This window comes from Lutra lutra, chromosome 7 (genome assembly GCF_902655055.1).
Source record: "Lutra lutra chromosome 7, mLutLut1.2, whole genome shotgun sequence".
Classification (NCBI taxonomy): domain Eukaryota; kingdom Metazoa; phylum Chordata; class Mammalia; order Carnivora; family Mustelidae; genus Lutra; species Lutra lutra.
In genome coordinates this window covers 7,177,778-7,193,555 of record NC_062284.1, presented here as the reverse complement: position 1 = coordinate 7,193,555, position 15,778 = coordinate 7,177,778, and the positions used below count along the sequence as shown (strand labels likewise).

Sequence of the window (15,778 nt, the reverse complement as noted above, 5' to 3'; positions counted from 1 at the left end):
CAGCTCTTTCTAGAAAGAAAGTTAAGTGGGAATGCGCCTGAGCCATCCTCTCCTGCAGAAACCTTGGGCTCCCCACAGTAGCACTGCAGGATCCTCACGGGTCCACTGCTTATTCTAATTGTGTCTGAAAATAGGACTGAAGAGGAACCAGAGGGAAACAATCCTAACTTACACTCACTTAAAATGTTCTGTGAGGGGCTCCTGGGTGGCGCAGTTAAGTGTCCGATTCTTGGTTTCAGCTCAGGTCGTGATCGTAGGGTCTCGGGATCAAGCACCACATTGGGCTCCCTGCTCGGCACAGAGTCTGCTTGAGATTCTCTCTCTCCTCCCTGTGCCCCTCCTCCTAATGTCCGCACGCTCTCTCTCTAAAATAAATAAATGCATCTTTTAAAAAAAGAAAAAGTTCTACAAAAGACTGCCTGACAAGCAAGGCCTGGGGACAACGCATCGATGAAAAAGGTGAAGGCAAATGTCAATATTATCTTCAACAGGATCTGATCTACAGGTGGACCTACAGTCAGCCCACGGAGACCATTCAGCAGAATAAAGGAGGAGAGGCCATGGAAGCCCTGCCCCCGCCGCGTCACAGGTAGCCCAGCCTACTCCGTCAGTCAGCCACCAGGAGCAAAGGGCAGTCCCTTGTATGCCAGCTTCAGCTTCTCCACTGCACTCCCAGGGGCGGAGCTCCCAGCCCAGCCCTGGAACCAGATCCCCCTCCTTCCATCAGGCAAGTCCATCAGAACTTCTGCTACAGAAAAATCTAGAAAGCCTCTCGCTAGAGGAGCAGCTGCTGCTGCTGCCGTTTCTGCTCCTTGTGGCAGAAGGAGCCCCAGCCTCCCCTCCCAGACAAAGGAGACCATTTTCCATATTTCATTCGCAAGTCCATTACACGGAGCTAAGTGGCTGGGAATAAACACCCATCATTACCCTGCACTAAACGATGTTTGTTAGTACAGAAGGTGACAGAAATCTCTATCATGCCGACAAGCTATTAATACTGCATTACACACACATGGGCTTCGGGTTCCCCACCATAGCTGGGAAACCAGCTTCAGCAGCTCCTCTTCCAGAAAAGGCAAGCTCCATGGCCCACCAGCCCAGAAGAGGAGTAGGAGGCAAGCCGCTCGCTCCCTTCTGCTGAAGGAACCACAGGTTCCAGCGGACAGGGCACAGGCCACAGCCCCAATGACTCCGGCTTTGGTGATCCGTGTCTTGTAGCCTGGTATGGGACGGGAATGCATCAGGCAGTTGTCCCGGGGAGAGACAATGAGGCTGGGACCCCCAAACAGCAGCTATGTGACCAGAGAGGAGTCAGGAAGGGGGCAGGGTCCTCCGCTCCACGCCAAGGCCCATTGCTGAGTGTCTGCCATGTTGTGAGAAATCAGTGAATGCATGCTGACTGGCCGGGAACAAAGGAAAAAAGAGAGTCAGAGGGAACCAAGAGAGATGAGTGAGACCACCTCCTGAGACCAAGGAGCTATGAAGAAGATCCCAGGACAGAGCTGCCAGATCAGCACAGGAAGATGTGGGACAAATCCGGGGAAGCAGCATGAAGACGTGACCAGCCAAGAGGGGCTGAAAGTTAAATACACACCTACGGTTCAAATCTACAGAGACTTGCGTGGAAAACGGAACCACTTCTTGCAAGACATGTGTCCAAATGCAAGGGAAACAAAGGCAAAAATGAACTCTTGGGACTTCATCAAGGTAAAAAGCTTCTGCACAGCAAAGGAAACAGTCAACAGAACCAAAGACAACCAACAGAATGGGAGAAGATATTTGTAAATGACATACCAGATAAAGGGCTAGTATCCAAAATCTGTAAAGAACTTATCAAACTTAGCACCCAAGGAACAAATAGTCCAATCAAGAAATTTGCAGGGGCGCCTGCATGGCTCAGTCGGTTAAAGCCTCTGCCTTCAGCTCAGGTCATGTTCCCAGGGTCCTGGGATTGGGCCCCAAATCGGGCTCTCCACTCAGCAGGGAGCCTGCTTCCTCCTCTCTCTCTGCCTGCCTCTCTGCCTACTTGTGATCTCTATTTGTCAAATAAATAAATAAAATCTAAAAAAAAAAAAAAAAAGAAAAAGAAATGTGCAGAAGACATGAACAGACATTTCTGCAAGAAGACATCCAGGTGGCCAACAGACCAGAAAAAATGCTCCACATCACTCAGCACCAGGGAAATACAAATCAAAACCACGATGAGATACCATCCTACACCAGTCAAAACAGCTAAAATTAACAAATCAGGAAATGATAGATGTTGGTGAGGATGCAGAGAAAGGGGAGCCCTCCTACACTGTTGGTGGGAATGCAAGCTGGTGCATCCACTGTGGAACAGTATGGAGGTTCCTCAAAAAGTTGAAAATAAAACTACCCTGTGACCCAGCAATCGCACTACCGGGTATCTACATCAAAGATATAAATGCAGTGATCCAAAGGGGCATGTGCACCCCAAAATTTATAGAAGCAATGTCCACAATAGCCAAATTGTGGAAAGAGCCCAGATGTCCATCAACAGATAAATGGATAAAGAAGATGTGGTACATATATATAATGAATTATTATGCAGCCATCAAAAAAGAAACCATTTGCAACAATATGGCTAGAACTAGAGGGTATTATACCAAGCAAAATCAATCAATCAGAGAAAGATAATTATCTCATGATCTCATTCATACATCAAATTTAAGAAACAAAACAGAGGATCACAGGGGAAGACAGGGAAAAATAAAACAAGATGTAATCGGAGAGGGAGACAAACCATAAGAGACTCTTAATCCTAAGAAACAAACTGAGGGTTGCTAAAGTGAGGGGGGTGGGGGATGGGGTAACTGGGGGATGGACACTGAAGAGGGCCACGGGGTGTTACAGAAGGACTGATGAATCACTGACCTCTACCTCTGAAACTAACATACTATATGTTAATTAATTGCATTTATTTAAGATTTTATTCATTTATTTGACAGACAGAGATCACAAGTAGGCAGAGAGGCAGAGAGAGAGGGGGAAGCAGGCTCCCTGCTGAGTAGAGAGCCCGATGCGGGGTTCGATCCCAGGACCCTGGGATCATGACCTGAGCCAAAGGCAGAACCTTTAACCTACTGAGCCACCCAGATGCCTCAATTAATTGCATTTAAATTAAAAGAAAAGGAAAAATCTGATAAACAGACCAAAAACCAACCAACCAACCAAAAGTGAAACCAGTGCAGGAGGCCTGGAAGTGTAGAGCTGGCTTGACAGTGACCCATAGGGAAAGAGAAGGCATTCACAAGGCTTCAGAGAAACCAAAACAGAAAGGGAATCAGAGGCTGGAAAGGTGATGGCGACCAGTCATGGTAAACACTCCTGTCAGTCAACTGAGGGGCTGGTTTTGTAGTGAACATGGTTGACGGGCTTCTGACCAGTGACAAGTGAGAGGGGAAGTAGGCTCACTATTCGCCTTTGTGAATATCCAGCAAGAATTATATTGTCATCACTTGCTGGTATAGTTCAGAGCACGAGAGAAGGTACACACACACACACACACACACACACACACACACACTCAAATGCACTCCAGGAAACACGCTAAGAACGCAGGCATGCACGGCCAAGGCCCAGGAGAGCCTCGGAGGAAGCTGACTCATGGAGGCCAGTCTCCTATGAAATGAACAGAACTCAGAGTGGCCACTTTGCAAGCCAGTCTGGCAATCTCTCCCAAAGCTGAGCAGATTCCCACCATATAATCCAGCAACCGCGCACACCCAGGTGTTCACGCAAAGGAGTTAAAAACTTCGGTCCATGCAAAACCTGCACACCTATGTTTATCGGAGCTTTACTCATCATTGTCCAAAAGAGGAAGCAACAGAGATGGGTTGAGTGTGTGCCTCCAAAGAGAGACCTGTTGAAGTTCTAATCCCCAGTACCTTAGAATGTGACCTTATTTGGAAATAGAGTCAATATACATGTAATAATAAGTCAAGTTGAGGTCATACTGGAATGGGGGTGGGGAGTTGTTAAACCAAAAGGCCAGGTGTGCACGTGCGGACGGAGGAAAGAGGACTGGAGTGGTGTGGTGACAAGGGACACTGGAAATGCCACCAGCAGCTAAATAAGGGTGAGGAAGGGCTCCCCTCCAGGTTTCGAAGGCACTGTGACCCCTGCCAACTCCTTACTCTAGACTTCTAGGCTCTTGAACTGTAAGACAATACATTTCTATTGTTCGAAGCCCCCCAGTTTGGGGTACTTTGTCCCAGTGGCACCAGGAAGCTCGCGCCATCCTCCAATGGGAGAACAGGTAAGTGGCTGCAGGACACCCATACGACAGAGCCACACACTGTGGGGAGAAGCAATAAAGCTGTCAAGCCTTGAAAACACATGGGAGAACTGCAAATGTGTTACCAAGTGAAAGAAGCCGATCGGAAAAGGATTCCAACCATAAGACAACCAGGAAAGGCCCGGCTGTAAGAGACAATAAGAGAACAGTGGCCGCGAGAGGATGTGAAGGGGAGAGGACCAAGTGGGCTGCAGAGGGTCTGGAAGGCCACTGAGACAGTTCTGCGCGACACTGTGATGGCGGAGACACCTCCTGGCCTTTGTCAGAACTGACTACACGACCCTAAGAGCGAGCCCTACTGTGAACCACGGACTTCAGTTGGCTAGAATATGTCATTAGTGGTAACAAATGCACCACACCAATGGGAGATGGTGACAACAGGTGACAGAGGTGGGAGGGGGTGAGTGGCAACTTTCCATGTGTAAGCTTCACTGAGCCTCAGCCTTCTATCTGTAGAATGGGAACAGCAGCCTCTTCCTCAGGGAGGGAGTGCAAGGTCCCCTGAACAAAAGATGCACGACGCCAGCCTCATGCTGGGTCTGGAAGAGGCTGCTGAGGCAGACCAGCAACCGTGCCCTCTGTCCGTGCCTTCTCTAGAAAGCCCGCGCCACAAAGATACACTCGCCACGTGTCATCCGACACACGGCACTAGCTGCATGTCCTTGGCCCCTAGTCCCAGGCTGTATCGTCCACAGGGAACAGAAGAACTGTGACATGTGAGAGTTACTTCTTGGAATATATTCAAAGTCAAGTTTGCAAAACAGAACACATGTTCTTGAGAAGTGACAGGATGACCTAAGATTTGATTCAAAGTCATTTGGGACATTTACTCTATGCCAGGGGTTCCCGGGGAGAAAGGGTCACTTTGCCACAGCCTGGGCCTAGGAAGAGGTTGGAAATGAGCCAGGCGCTAAACAATGACTGGGGCAGAGAGGAAGAAAGGGGTGTGGGGGCCTAGCCAAGAGGGGAGACAGGGCCTTTCAAGCAGGAATGACCCAAGAGCAGCAGTTGGTGTGGGATCGACATTCTGGAAAGAAGCCGCCAGGGGTAGAGGCTGGGGAAATCACGGGCAGAAAGGTGGAGGGGGACAACCCTAGGCTCCATGAGCGGTGTCCAGGGAAGTGGGGGGGTGCCGTTTGCATCTTGGAGATCAGCTACCATTGGCAGCAAGTCCTTGAGGGTAGGGACCGTGAGTGCCCTTGTTCTCCATTGTTTCCAAAGCCTGAAGGAAGGCTTCCCACAAACCCTCAATAAATATGTACTGAACAGATGAAAAGGAGGAAAATCAGCTCAGAGAGAGAGGCTTGGATGCTGAAGATGGGGACTGAGGGGAGTGTGCACGGATTTGCAAAGAGATCAAGGCTGGTGAAGTCAGGGTTCCTGGGGAAGCGGAGAGAGACATGGAGCTGTAGGACAAGGACCCTAAAGAGGTTTGGGGTGACGGCAAGGAGAGCAGCCAGGAGCTCTCTGCAGGGTAAGACAGAGGAAGACAAGGCTGGCCAGGGCGGGGAGAGGTCCCTGGGCACCGGCCCACTGGGAGAGGAAGAGATCAGAGGGATGGGGGGAGGGGGAGGGCTAGCTCTGGGAAGGTGACAATGTGTGAATTAGGCAGGTGCCCTGACCGGGGGACAGAGGAAGAGAGGGAGAGAGGACACAGGTTGACTCCCCAGATGGCCTCTGCTCTCTCAACCAAGAGGCAAAGGTCTTTTGAGAAGGGGTTTGGGAAAGGGAATGAACAGGGAACTCTGGGCAGGAAGCAGAGCCAAAGCACCTTCCAGGTGGCCTGCGGAAAAGAGCCAGAGCCAGAGCCTGACTCCTCAGACGTCAGCCAGAGACCGGCTGAGGGCTGTCACAAGGGTGACCAAGGTAACCAAAGCCCCATGTTGCTACAAAAACACCTCCCGACTTCTCCCCACGGACCCCTCCAGGCCAGCCCTGTGGTGTCTCATTCTGTAGGACCTAGCCCCAAATCGGCTGGGTGACCAGGAGGCCTGGATCCATTTCCTTACGTTTTTGAGAACCAGTGGGCTTTCAGTAAACAACGAGGGGGCCTCGTTAGGCATGAGATTCCATACCTATTCCCAACTGGGAGCTTTTTCAAGCCCTCTGATAAGGGACGGAACGAGGGGCTCTCCAGACATCCCTGCAGGCCTGACATGCTCTGAGAAATGCTCCGGACCAGATGGAAAGCAGACAGGGGAAAAGGAGAGGCAGCCTGATCACTGCGGTCGGAAAGGTCCCACCATTTATGATGACCACATGCTTAAGAAAGTAAAGTGCTTTCGTGCTCCGTCCATCGCGGGGAGACTCAGGGAAATGCTGTCTCAAGTCAGGTGGCACGATGTCCCTGCCATTGCTTCCCACACTGCACATTTTCACAAGGGATGCAGAAGGGAATCAGAGTCCCCAGGAGGCCTACAGTATGAGCGCTTCTCCCCGAACCCCGTTTCTCGCCCTCTCCCCAGAGGCACGAGCCCAGACTTGCCTGCAGAGTCACAAGTGCTCTCCGCTTACTTATCTGCCCCAGTGCCTGTGGCTTTAATTATTTATGATCGTGTCTCATCACACTCACTGTGTCTCAGAGTCACTGGGCTCTCTCAGCCGAGGAAGCCTTTGTAATCAGAGACAGGCAACCGATTAGCTGGCAAGTCTCAGCTGAGGGGTGAGGCCAGCACATCAACCAGGGACTCGCAGAGGCAGGGCTGGCCAGACCCACTGACAAGGCTGCTGTGCACCGTTGTTGCCATAGATGTTTTCAGGAAATAATCAGGAGCCATCAGCTATCTACTGACCAGACAAAATGTCCTGCTTCCCTGAAAAGGACACTTTCCCTAATATCGGAGGGTTTTAACAAGCTGGAGTCGCTTGTGATTCCCCTCGGGTAAGGTACTGTTTGCTCCCTTGTGCCGGTGGGTCCTCACCAATAAACCCACTTCCCATCTGTCTCCACTGACCCCTTCTTGTTCACGCGCAAGCACTGCCTGGCTCCTTCAAACGTCCACTTCGAATCACAAACCCAGGGATTAGGAAGGAAGGCTTTTTCTCTGCACGGTTTTGTAGGGCCGGAGCTCCTTGCCTGGGGCGGGGATCCTGACATTAAGAGACACTCAGAACCCATGGCTCTCTCCAGGGCTCACACTTATTCTGATGGCCCAGAGGAACCTTTCTTCCCATGTGCAAGACTCACTCCCATTCATAGCCACGGAGAAGCTGGTATCATTAACTCACACGAGCACAGACACCCAGAGACCCTACACCAGGAGCTCAGAACTTCCCCTAAAGGGTATATCGCCCATCCTAATTATTCATGGATTCTGGATTTACAGATTCGCCTCCTCGCTAAAACTTACGTGTAACCCCCAAACCAGGACTCCGGGCAATTATGGCCCCTGATAAACGTGAAAGGAGTGGGGAGAAATGGGAGTCACCTGACAGACACATTCCCATGGGATGCTCTGCCTTCTTGTTTCCACTCTCATAACCAGTGCTCATTTTGTCGTCTGTTTGGGGCCATTTCTTGCGTAGTTGTGACGTTTGTGGGTAATTTCACTGTTTAAGATGGCCCCAGCATAGTGCTGAAGGGCCACCTAGCATTCCTGTGAGCAAGAAGGCTGGGGTGGGTGGACCTTACGGAGCAAACAGGTGTGTTCAAGAAGATCTGTGTGTTAGATAAGCTTTGTTCAGGCCTGAGTCATCATGCCCCTGACCCTGAGTTCGATGTTAATGAACCAACAATATCTATTAAATAAGGCATCTTCCAACAGGCGCACACATGAAACAGGTTATGTACTGACTCATTGATAACAATGTGACCAGACATTCACAGGAGCCTAACCCTGTATGTCCCCTAGGAGCAATGGCTCAGCGTCCCCTAATTCAGCATTTGTGGTGACTTTATTGGAATGTAACTACTGTGAATAACGAGAATCGATTACACGTTCAATGGAGCAATGTCTCGCTCTCTGTTCAAATGCCAGTGTCGTTACAGAAACTCGGCATCACCAGCTCTAGACCAAGCCCAGACCCCATGCTACCATCACAGAAAAGCTTTCCTGCCAGCCACACCCTCGTCCATCCAAGGTGAACCTGACCTGAGGCAAGGCCTTTAGCCAGAGCTGAACTGTTCTGAGCACTAAGCTCCCCACTATTTCAACACAGGGGTGTCCAATAAACATGAGACCAATTCTGAAGGACACCCAAGGAGGGGAGGCACATGATTGTGACTCAAGCCCGGTCCCTCCCACTGTGGCAATCCTCTCACTAAAAATCAGAACCAGAAAAACAGAACCAAAGGTTGGTGTGAGAGCTGAATGCCCCCTCGGCTGTGAGATGGACCATCAGGAGCAGCGAGAGTTCTGAGAGCTACAGTGTGGCCCGAGTACAGAGCGCTCAGCCAGTGCAAGAGAAAGACCCAGGGTGCTTCTTCCTCAGCCGAGACCCTGGAGCACCAGAGAGAAGAAGAGAACCAATGGCAGAAGCCAGGGGACAGGGAAGAGGGAAGAGGAACTCACGGCCTCCCAGTATCTCAGTTTTCCTGTCTGTAAAAGGAGGCCTTCGCCTTGCCCTTCCCTTCTCAGTCTCCAGGGGCCTCCATACTCTCTCCTGAACTAGCTGACCACCTCTTGAGGGCAAGAGCAGGGGAGGGCGGGCACTGGGGCTTCTAGGCTTACACTGAAGCTGGGACACGGCAAAGGGACCACCTGCTGAATGGAAGGTCCAAGCCACGGAGGCTCCGGAAATGAGGAGAGGCCCTGGGAGCCAGGAGAGGCCTGAGCGGAGCTCCGCAGAAACCCAAGGACAGGGACTGGAACTAACAGCAGGCGAGAAGCGAGGAGGAAACCGGGGCCCTGAATCCTCTGATCTGAGGGAGACGTCTGCAGAGGGAGGTGAGGCGTCCTGGCAGGGGGGCCATGAGGGGGTTCTCAGAAAGTGCACGCTTTGGGGCACTGGAGGGGCAGCTAGAGAGATGTTTCCATTCCAATGGGACTCCCCACCCTTCATCCCTTCCCTTCTCCTGGAGGTTTGCGTGGAGGGTCTGGTGACCTCAGGGCCTATTATCTGGACAGAGTCGGGTTACATTGCCTAAATGCAGATGCCAAGTCCATAGAGAAGACCAGCCTTGTCTGTGTCCCCTGCCATACTGGGAGCACGTCTCCACATGGGGCTGGGCCTCCTGCATCCAGGCTGCTCCCTGTCCTGAACCTTCTCTGCCCAGGGGCCTCTGCGCCAGTGGAGACCCTTTGCTCAGGCTATTTTTTCAAGTTGAGACAAACAGGGAGGGTCTCTTAAGAGAGTGGGAGGTTAGCAGGTGGTAGGTCACCTCAGAAGGTTCCAGAACCCCAGCTACGTGGTCTACTGCCATGCCACCCTCCCCCGCCCTCCCCCGGAAGGGACAACGCTCTACTCCAGTACTCACACGTGTCTGGCTTGTGGCAGTTGTGTCCCTGACGGAAGTACTGGGGATTCTCAATGACCGGGATACGGGTCATGCCGATGACCACCGTGTCCGGCCCGGCGTCCAACGAGGAGGGCGTGGTGATGCCATGGTTGATGTGGTGCAGCGGGCTGGCTGAGTCCTCCTCGCCACTGATGACAGCCACAGGCCCTGCGCACACCAAGAGAGACACGAGACATCAGGGAAGTCACATCTGGCCAGTGCCCAGCCCTGCCCACTATTTCTGCCACCACAGCTCCAGAAGAGTGAAATCCCCGAGGAGTTTGCCCTGAATGTTCTGGAATCCCCATTCAAAGAGCCACCCCTTCGTTCTCTTTCTTGAGAGAGAGAAACGTCTGCCCCACCACAACAGCTGCAAAAGCGTGTGTCAAAATGACTGTGCCGTGAATTATTTTCACTTCCCCTAAATCCAAATTAGTTCTAAATAATGCAAATTTTAAATGAGTTTTTTGCTTATGTAGCAACAACGGAATAAAAAAAAATGTACATAGCAGTAATTTGCACCCTGTCCCTCCTCCCTTCAGGAGCTTTAGCAACTGTGATGGTGGGTCCCACCCCCATTTCTCATTCAGTTGGTCTGCGGACTGGGGAGGTACGCGGGCATCAGGATTTACAAAACACCCATGTGAGTCCCATGCACAGCCAGGATCTAGAACCTCTAATTAGGGGTCTGGAGTGCCTCAATTAGCCTTTCCAGAGTGGCCCTCAGATTCCTATAAGAATGTATCCAGCTTTCACGGGACTCTGCTGTGGCCTCTCCTGGTCCACAGGGAGCTAAGTCCAGTACTGGTTCTGCATCGAACCCGAGCCAGCTTTCAAAGCGACACAATTCAGCCACATCACCATTAGCCTTCCTACAAGGGGGTCGGCTGCCCACTCTCGAAAGATCCACGCTGCCCCGGGGGTTCCAAGGAAGGTCATTCATGTCTTCTTCAAACCCAACCCCACCATGTTCCAACCCAAAGAGGAAACCCAGGGACTCAGGTTATTTACAAGTACAAGTTGGCCAAGATAATTGCCACAGTCTTGGCAGAGCAAGGATTCTGTCTCGTGGGGCAATTCTCCCACACGTACGAATAAAACTGACGTCAAGGCCATCGGCTGTGATGGTGGCTTCCTGCAGCTGGTGTCTGAAATTGCTGCTTTGCAAGACACATGGTCCCAAGAAAAAGTGCCCGCTGTTTGTTGGCTCTGTGGCTTGTACAACACTTCCGCCAGAGAAGTCCATGACACACACTAAAGTTCATGGGGAGGATACTTCCCATCGAATAGCGAGGTAAAGCACCAATGAGGCAGAACTAAAAGGAAGACTAGTAAATGTGAACGGAGGACCCTGAATTCCACTCCATCAACACAAAGAGGCTTATTCCCATGCACGACAAATGCCTGACGGGGTTTGGAGACCACGTGGGAAAGGATCAACACATGGCAATAATCACTCATCCTGCAAACACCTTGTAAACTCTGAGAATCTTCGTTGTGATTCCAATGAAACACTGAAAGTGGGGCACGGGTTTCTCTCCTTCCTCTCTCCCCAGATGCCTCTAAAATACAAAGAAAGTAAAGAAATACTGGTACACCAAGAGCAAGAAGAGGGGAGACAAGAAGAAATAAGGTATTTCAATGTTTTGGAAGACGAAAACTAAAAAAATGTAAGCTTGCTTACAGAAGGGCTACAGTGGGAATATTTAGAGAAAATCAGTTTGGCTGGGTCTTGCCGGTGTTAAATGGAAAGGGTAACCCAGAAGGCTGGATCGGGGCTCAGGGCTGGAACAAAGTACCCGAGCCATGACCTTGGCCCCAGCCCACCAGTCTAGTGGTTTCTTCCTGGAGAAAATTAACTGGAAAGTCCGAGGGGGAAGGGCTGGTTCCCTTCCTCCTGCTCCTAGAAGACAGCAACACCAAGAACGCCCATGCTTCTCACTGACCCTACTCCCAGTCTCCACCCCTGAAGGAGATTCAGAGGTTGCGTCTCTGCAGGAACTGAGTGGCTCAAAAAAACACCTAGATGTTGGGGCACCTGGCTGGCTCCATTGGTTAAGCCTGACTATTGATTTTGGCTCAGGTCATGATCTCAGGGTCATTAGATCGAGCCCTGTATCAGGCTCCATGCTCAGTGGTGAGTCTGCTTAACATTCTCTCCTTCTCCCTCTGCCCTCCCCCTGCAGGCTCGCTCACTCGCTCTAAGATAAATAAATCTTGGGGGAAAAAAAAAAGTACCCAGATGTTGACATCTGGCGATCTCCCAGTGAAATCATTCTTAGTCTGTGATCATGCCATAGTGAAGGCTAATAGTTGATGAGGCCCACCTATGTGCCTGAAGTACTTTCTGGAACTCAATTCCTAAATATGAGAGAATAGTCCAGGACACCTCAGACACTTCAGCGAAGCTTCCACATGAAAGAGAGAGTGCCAGACAGACAGACAACAGGGCAACGCAAGGAGCAAAAGACTGCTACTTCTTTTTTTTTAAATTTTCACAAATATCCTCTGAGAGACAAATGAAGATGTCACATCCATAAGACAAGATATTTAAAACATAAACAATTCAAAGGGCAGAAAGAGTCCTTGAGAATTGCGACCAATGGAACTGGAAAGTCAAAGAGGAGTGGAAGATAAAGCCGAGAAAATTCTTCAGAAAGTCAAACAAGACAGGAAGAGGAGGTCAATCGGAAAGAAAAGAGAAGAAAATGAAAGACACTATCCAGAGATTCGATACCTGACTGAAAGAAAGGTGGCGGGGTAGGGAGAGGGAGAGAGGGAAGGAGAGGGAATAGAAAAGATGGAAGGGAGGATAAAAAATTAGGGAAAGATTTCTCTAAATGACCTGTCCACTCAGTTTCAAGCATAATTAATAAGTGCACGTACACGTCGGTCCCCACGTGGACACACACACGCACACACACACACAGGCACATGCACACACATATATCAAGGCACAGAATTATAAAATGTCACCCTGAGAATAAAGAGAAGATGCTAAAAGCTTGTAGGAGGAAGTGATAGGTACTATTTCAAATGGAACAGAAACCAAAGACAATGCAATTCTCCGTAACAACCCACTGTCACTGCACTGAGCAATGCCTAAAAAGATTTACTTATTTATTTGAGAGAGAAAGAGAGAGAGCAGGGGGAGGACAGAGGAGAGAATCCCCAGCAGACTCCCCACTAAGCTCAGAGCCCAACATGAGACTCCACCTTAGGGCTCTGGGATCCTGACCTGAGCTGAAATCAAGATTTGGATGCTCAACTGACTGGGCCACCTGGGTGCCCCAATTCCTTCAAATTTTTGATGGACAAATTTTCAGCCTAAAATTCTACCCCTAACAGTTTCTTCATCAGATGCCTGGGAGGCTCTGTCGGTGAAGCATCTGCCTTCAGCTCAGGTCATGATCCCGGGGTCCTGGGGTCGAGCCCTGCCTGGGGCTCCCTGCTGGGCGGGGAGTCTGCTTCTCCCTCTGTCCCTCCCTGAGACAGCCCCCCCCCCCCCCCCCCCCCCCCCGGGCTTGTGCGCATGCTGACGGATAAATAAATAAAATCTTTTAAAAAAGTTAAAAAAAAGTGTATTCATTCACCCATTGTAAGGGCAGAAGAGAGACACCTGGAGGTCTATAGACACTCACCTCCCAGTTCCTGGGAAGCAGCAGGAGGGGAGGTTTTAGCAAAACAAAGGGGCAAATGGGGAAGAAAGGGAGTGTGAGATTCAGTTCCAAAGGACAGAAGCCCCCACCCCACACCCAGGTCTGTTCTCAGCATTATGGGATGTGCGTTGTTATAGCAACATGGCAGCGGACACAGAGTCAGGAGTTTGGAGGAGACAGAAACCATGGGACTTGAGCCTTTTAGGAAAGCTGTCTCTTTGAATTTGTGTCTCAGGGAGTCATTGGACAGCGAGTGGTTCACACAAAGTTCCAAAGCCTGTGATCTAAAACAGTCTCTGCTTTCTCAACATTATTCTAGGATCTGAAAGGACCAGGTAAGAGCCACAGGGAGGAGAAGGGGCCCTGCTGCCAGCTCCCAAGCCACAGGAAGGGACAGGGTCACCCAGGAAGACTTCACATAAATAAATGAATAAAGCAGACTTCGAAGCCCTGGGAAACCTAATACTTAGAATGCGAGCAGAGGAAGGGGGGCCCGGAAAGGAGCGTGAGAAGGGAAGGCCAGAAAAGCAGGAGAGAATCAGAAAACAACACTGACTTAGAAGTCGAAAGGAGGAGGACACCTAGAAGTTCAAGGACATCCTCTACTAAGGCCAAAGAAGGAGGAAGAAAGAAAATAGGCCACTGTCTCAGTCAACGAGAAGCTGGCCTTCCCAAGAGCAGGTCCCAGAGGGGCGTGGTGGGAGGAAAGCATTCAACTACAGCGTGTAGAGGAGGGGGCCGGAGATCTCACCACTGTCGCCATTTTTACTGACTGCTTTCCGTGCATCAGGTTCTGTAAATGCAACATCTCTAACTTTAGAATGCCTCTGTGAGGCTGTTACCTTTACTCTTCCCATTTGGCAGATGGGAGCACTGAGGCACAGAGCAGCGACCTGCCCAAGGACACAACAGCGCAAAGTGGGACTCAAGGAGGTGGGTGCTTGCTGGGCTGCAAACCTGGCCTGCGCCCCAGCCTGAGCCCGTCCCAGGGACACGGCACGTCCTTGCAAGGGCAGACCATGGCGGCGCGAGCATGTGTTCAAAGGGACACTTGGCCAATTCTGGTACCTTATCCTCCACGTGAGCAGCTGCCTTCGACTGCGGGTCCCCAAGACCCTATTTAAAGAGGTTGCTCTTGATCCGCGTGAACGGCAACAAGAGTGAATACCTCATCAGATGCACACAGATAGATTGCAGTTAATTCATCATGAGCTCTGTATCCCAGAGCGGCCGAGTGCCGGCGTTCAGCTGCACCCACATCAAAGAGAGCACGGTGCCGTCAGACCGCTGTCCGCTCCCAGGGGCCCGCTTACTCACCTCCCCTCCTCCACGAACCACATTCCTTAAAACCAAAGCCACTAAAGAGTGCAGAGACCCCTCCCTTCCCAGAACCTGAGACCCTTACAGCTTGCTCCTGCCCACCTGTGCCCACATCCAGCAGGGGTCCCAGCATGTTGGCAGCTGGCGCTGGGGTGGGACAAGTCCTCTGGGGACGGGGCTGCTCTGGGGATGGCGGGATATGTGGCCTCACCGGCCCTGGGCATTCAAAGGCAGCCTCAGGCTCCTCAATGAACCACGGATGAGGTACGTCGGGGGCTGGGGGGCGGGGAGGCAGAAGGGAGCTCTCTGTGCCTTCCATCCAATTTTGTTGTGAACTAAAAACTGCTCAGAAAAATAAGGTCTGATAAAAAAAAATTGTTCAAATAATTGTTAAAAAAAGCTAGTCTCCCTACCCAGGACCCAACACATTTGCTAATACCCCCTGGGGTGAGAGTAGTGTCCCAGGCTGAGGTCCATTGAATGGGGCACCACGATACACCCTAGGAACGAATTTCTCTTTCCAGCTCTGGCCAGGTCTCGGGCCTCGGAGAAAACCCACAGCCCTGGGGGTCCTGGGAGGAAGATGCACTCCTTCTCACCTTAATAACCCTAGAGAAGAATTTATTAAGCTACAAAGAAAAACGAATAATGTGGGAGATATCTCATCTGTCCAGAGAGCTTCTCGTCCTGAAGCCACCAAGGCCGAAGGCAGGTCAGGAAGAGGAGTCAAGCTTGCTGTCTTCTGAGCTTCCAACACACACACACACACACACACATACATACATGCGCACATGCGCACGGCACATACACACATTATTTTATTATGCAGCACTAATAAACAAAAAGGAAAAAAGACAGATGTGCAAGGCTTGCTGTTCAGTTCAAGCTTTTGAGAGAAAACCAGGAGGAAGTATAGGTCTGCTCAGACATCTCCATCATAGGATTCTCTTCCCAGATCAGTGCTGTTTTGTTTTGTTTTTTTCTCAGACCTAGCATGGGTTTTGTTCTTTCAACCATACTATAATTGAACCACTGGATAATTAG

At 50.7% G+C, this 15,778-nt stretch overlaps 1 protein-coding gene across 6 annotated transcripts in view; it reads right to left on the bottom strand.

Annotated features, from left to right (window-relative positions):
* NTRK3 (neurotrophic receptor tyrosine kinase 3) overlaps positions 1-15,778 on the bottom strand; it is a 372,106-nt gene that overhangs the window by 137,756 nt on the left and 218,572 nt on the right. For all 6 annotated transcript variants that reach the window (XM_047737526.1, XM_047737521.1, XM_047737523.1 and 3 more), the window contains one exon: positions 9,735-9,923. In XM_047737526.1, coding sequence (XP_047593482.1) covers positions 9,735-9,923 — 189 coding nt within the window. The remainder of the gene's footprint in view (positions 1-9,734; positions 9,924-15,778) is intronic.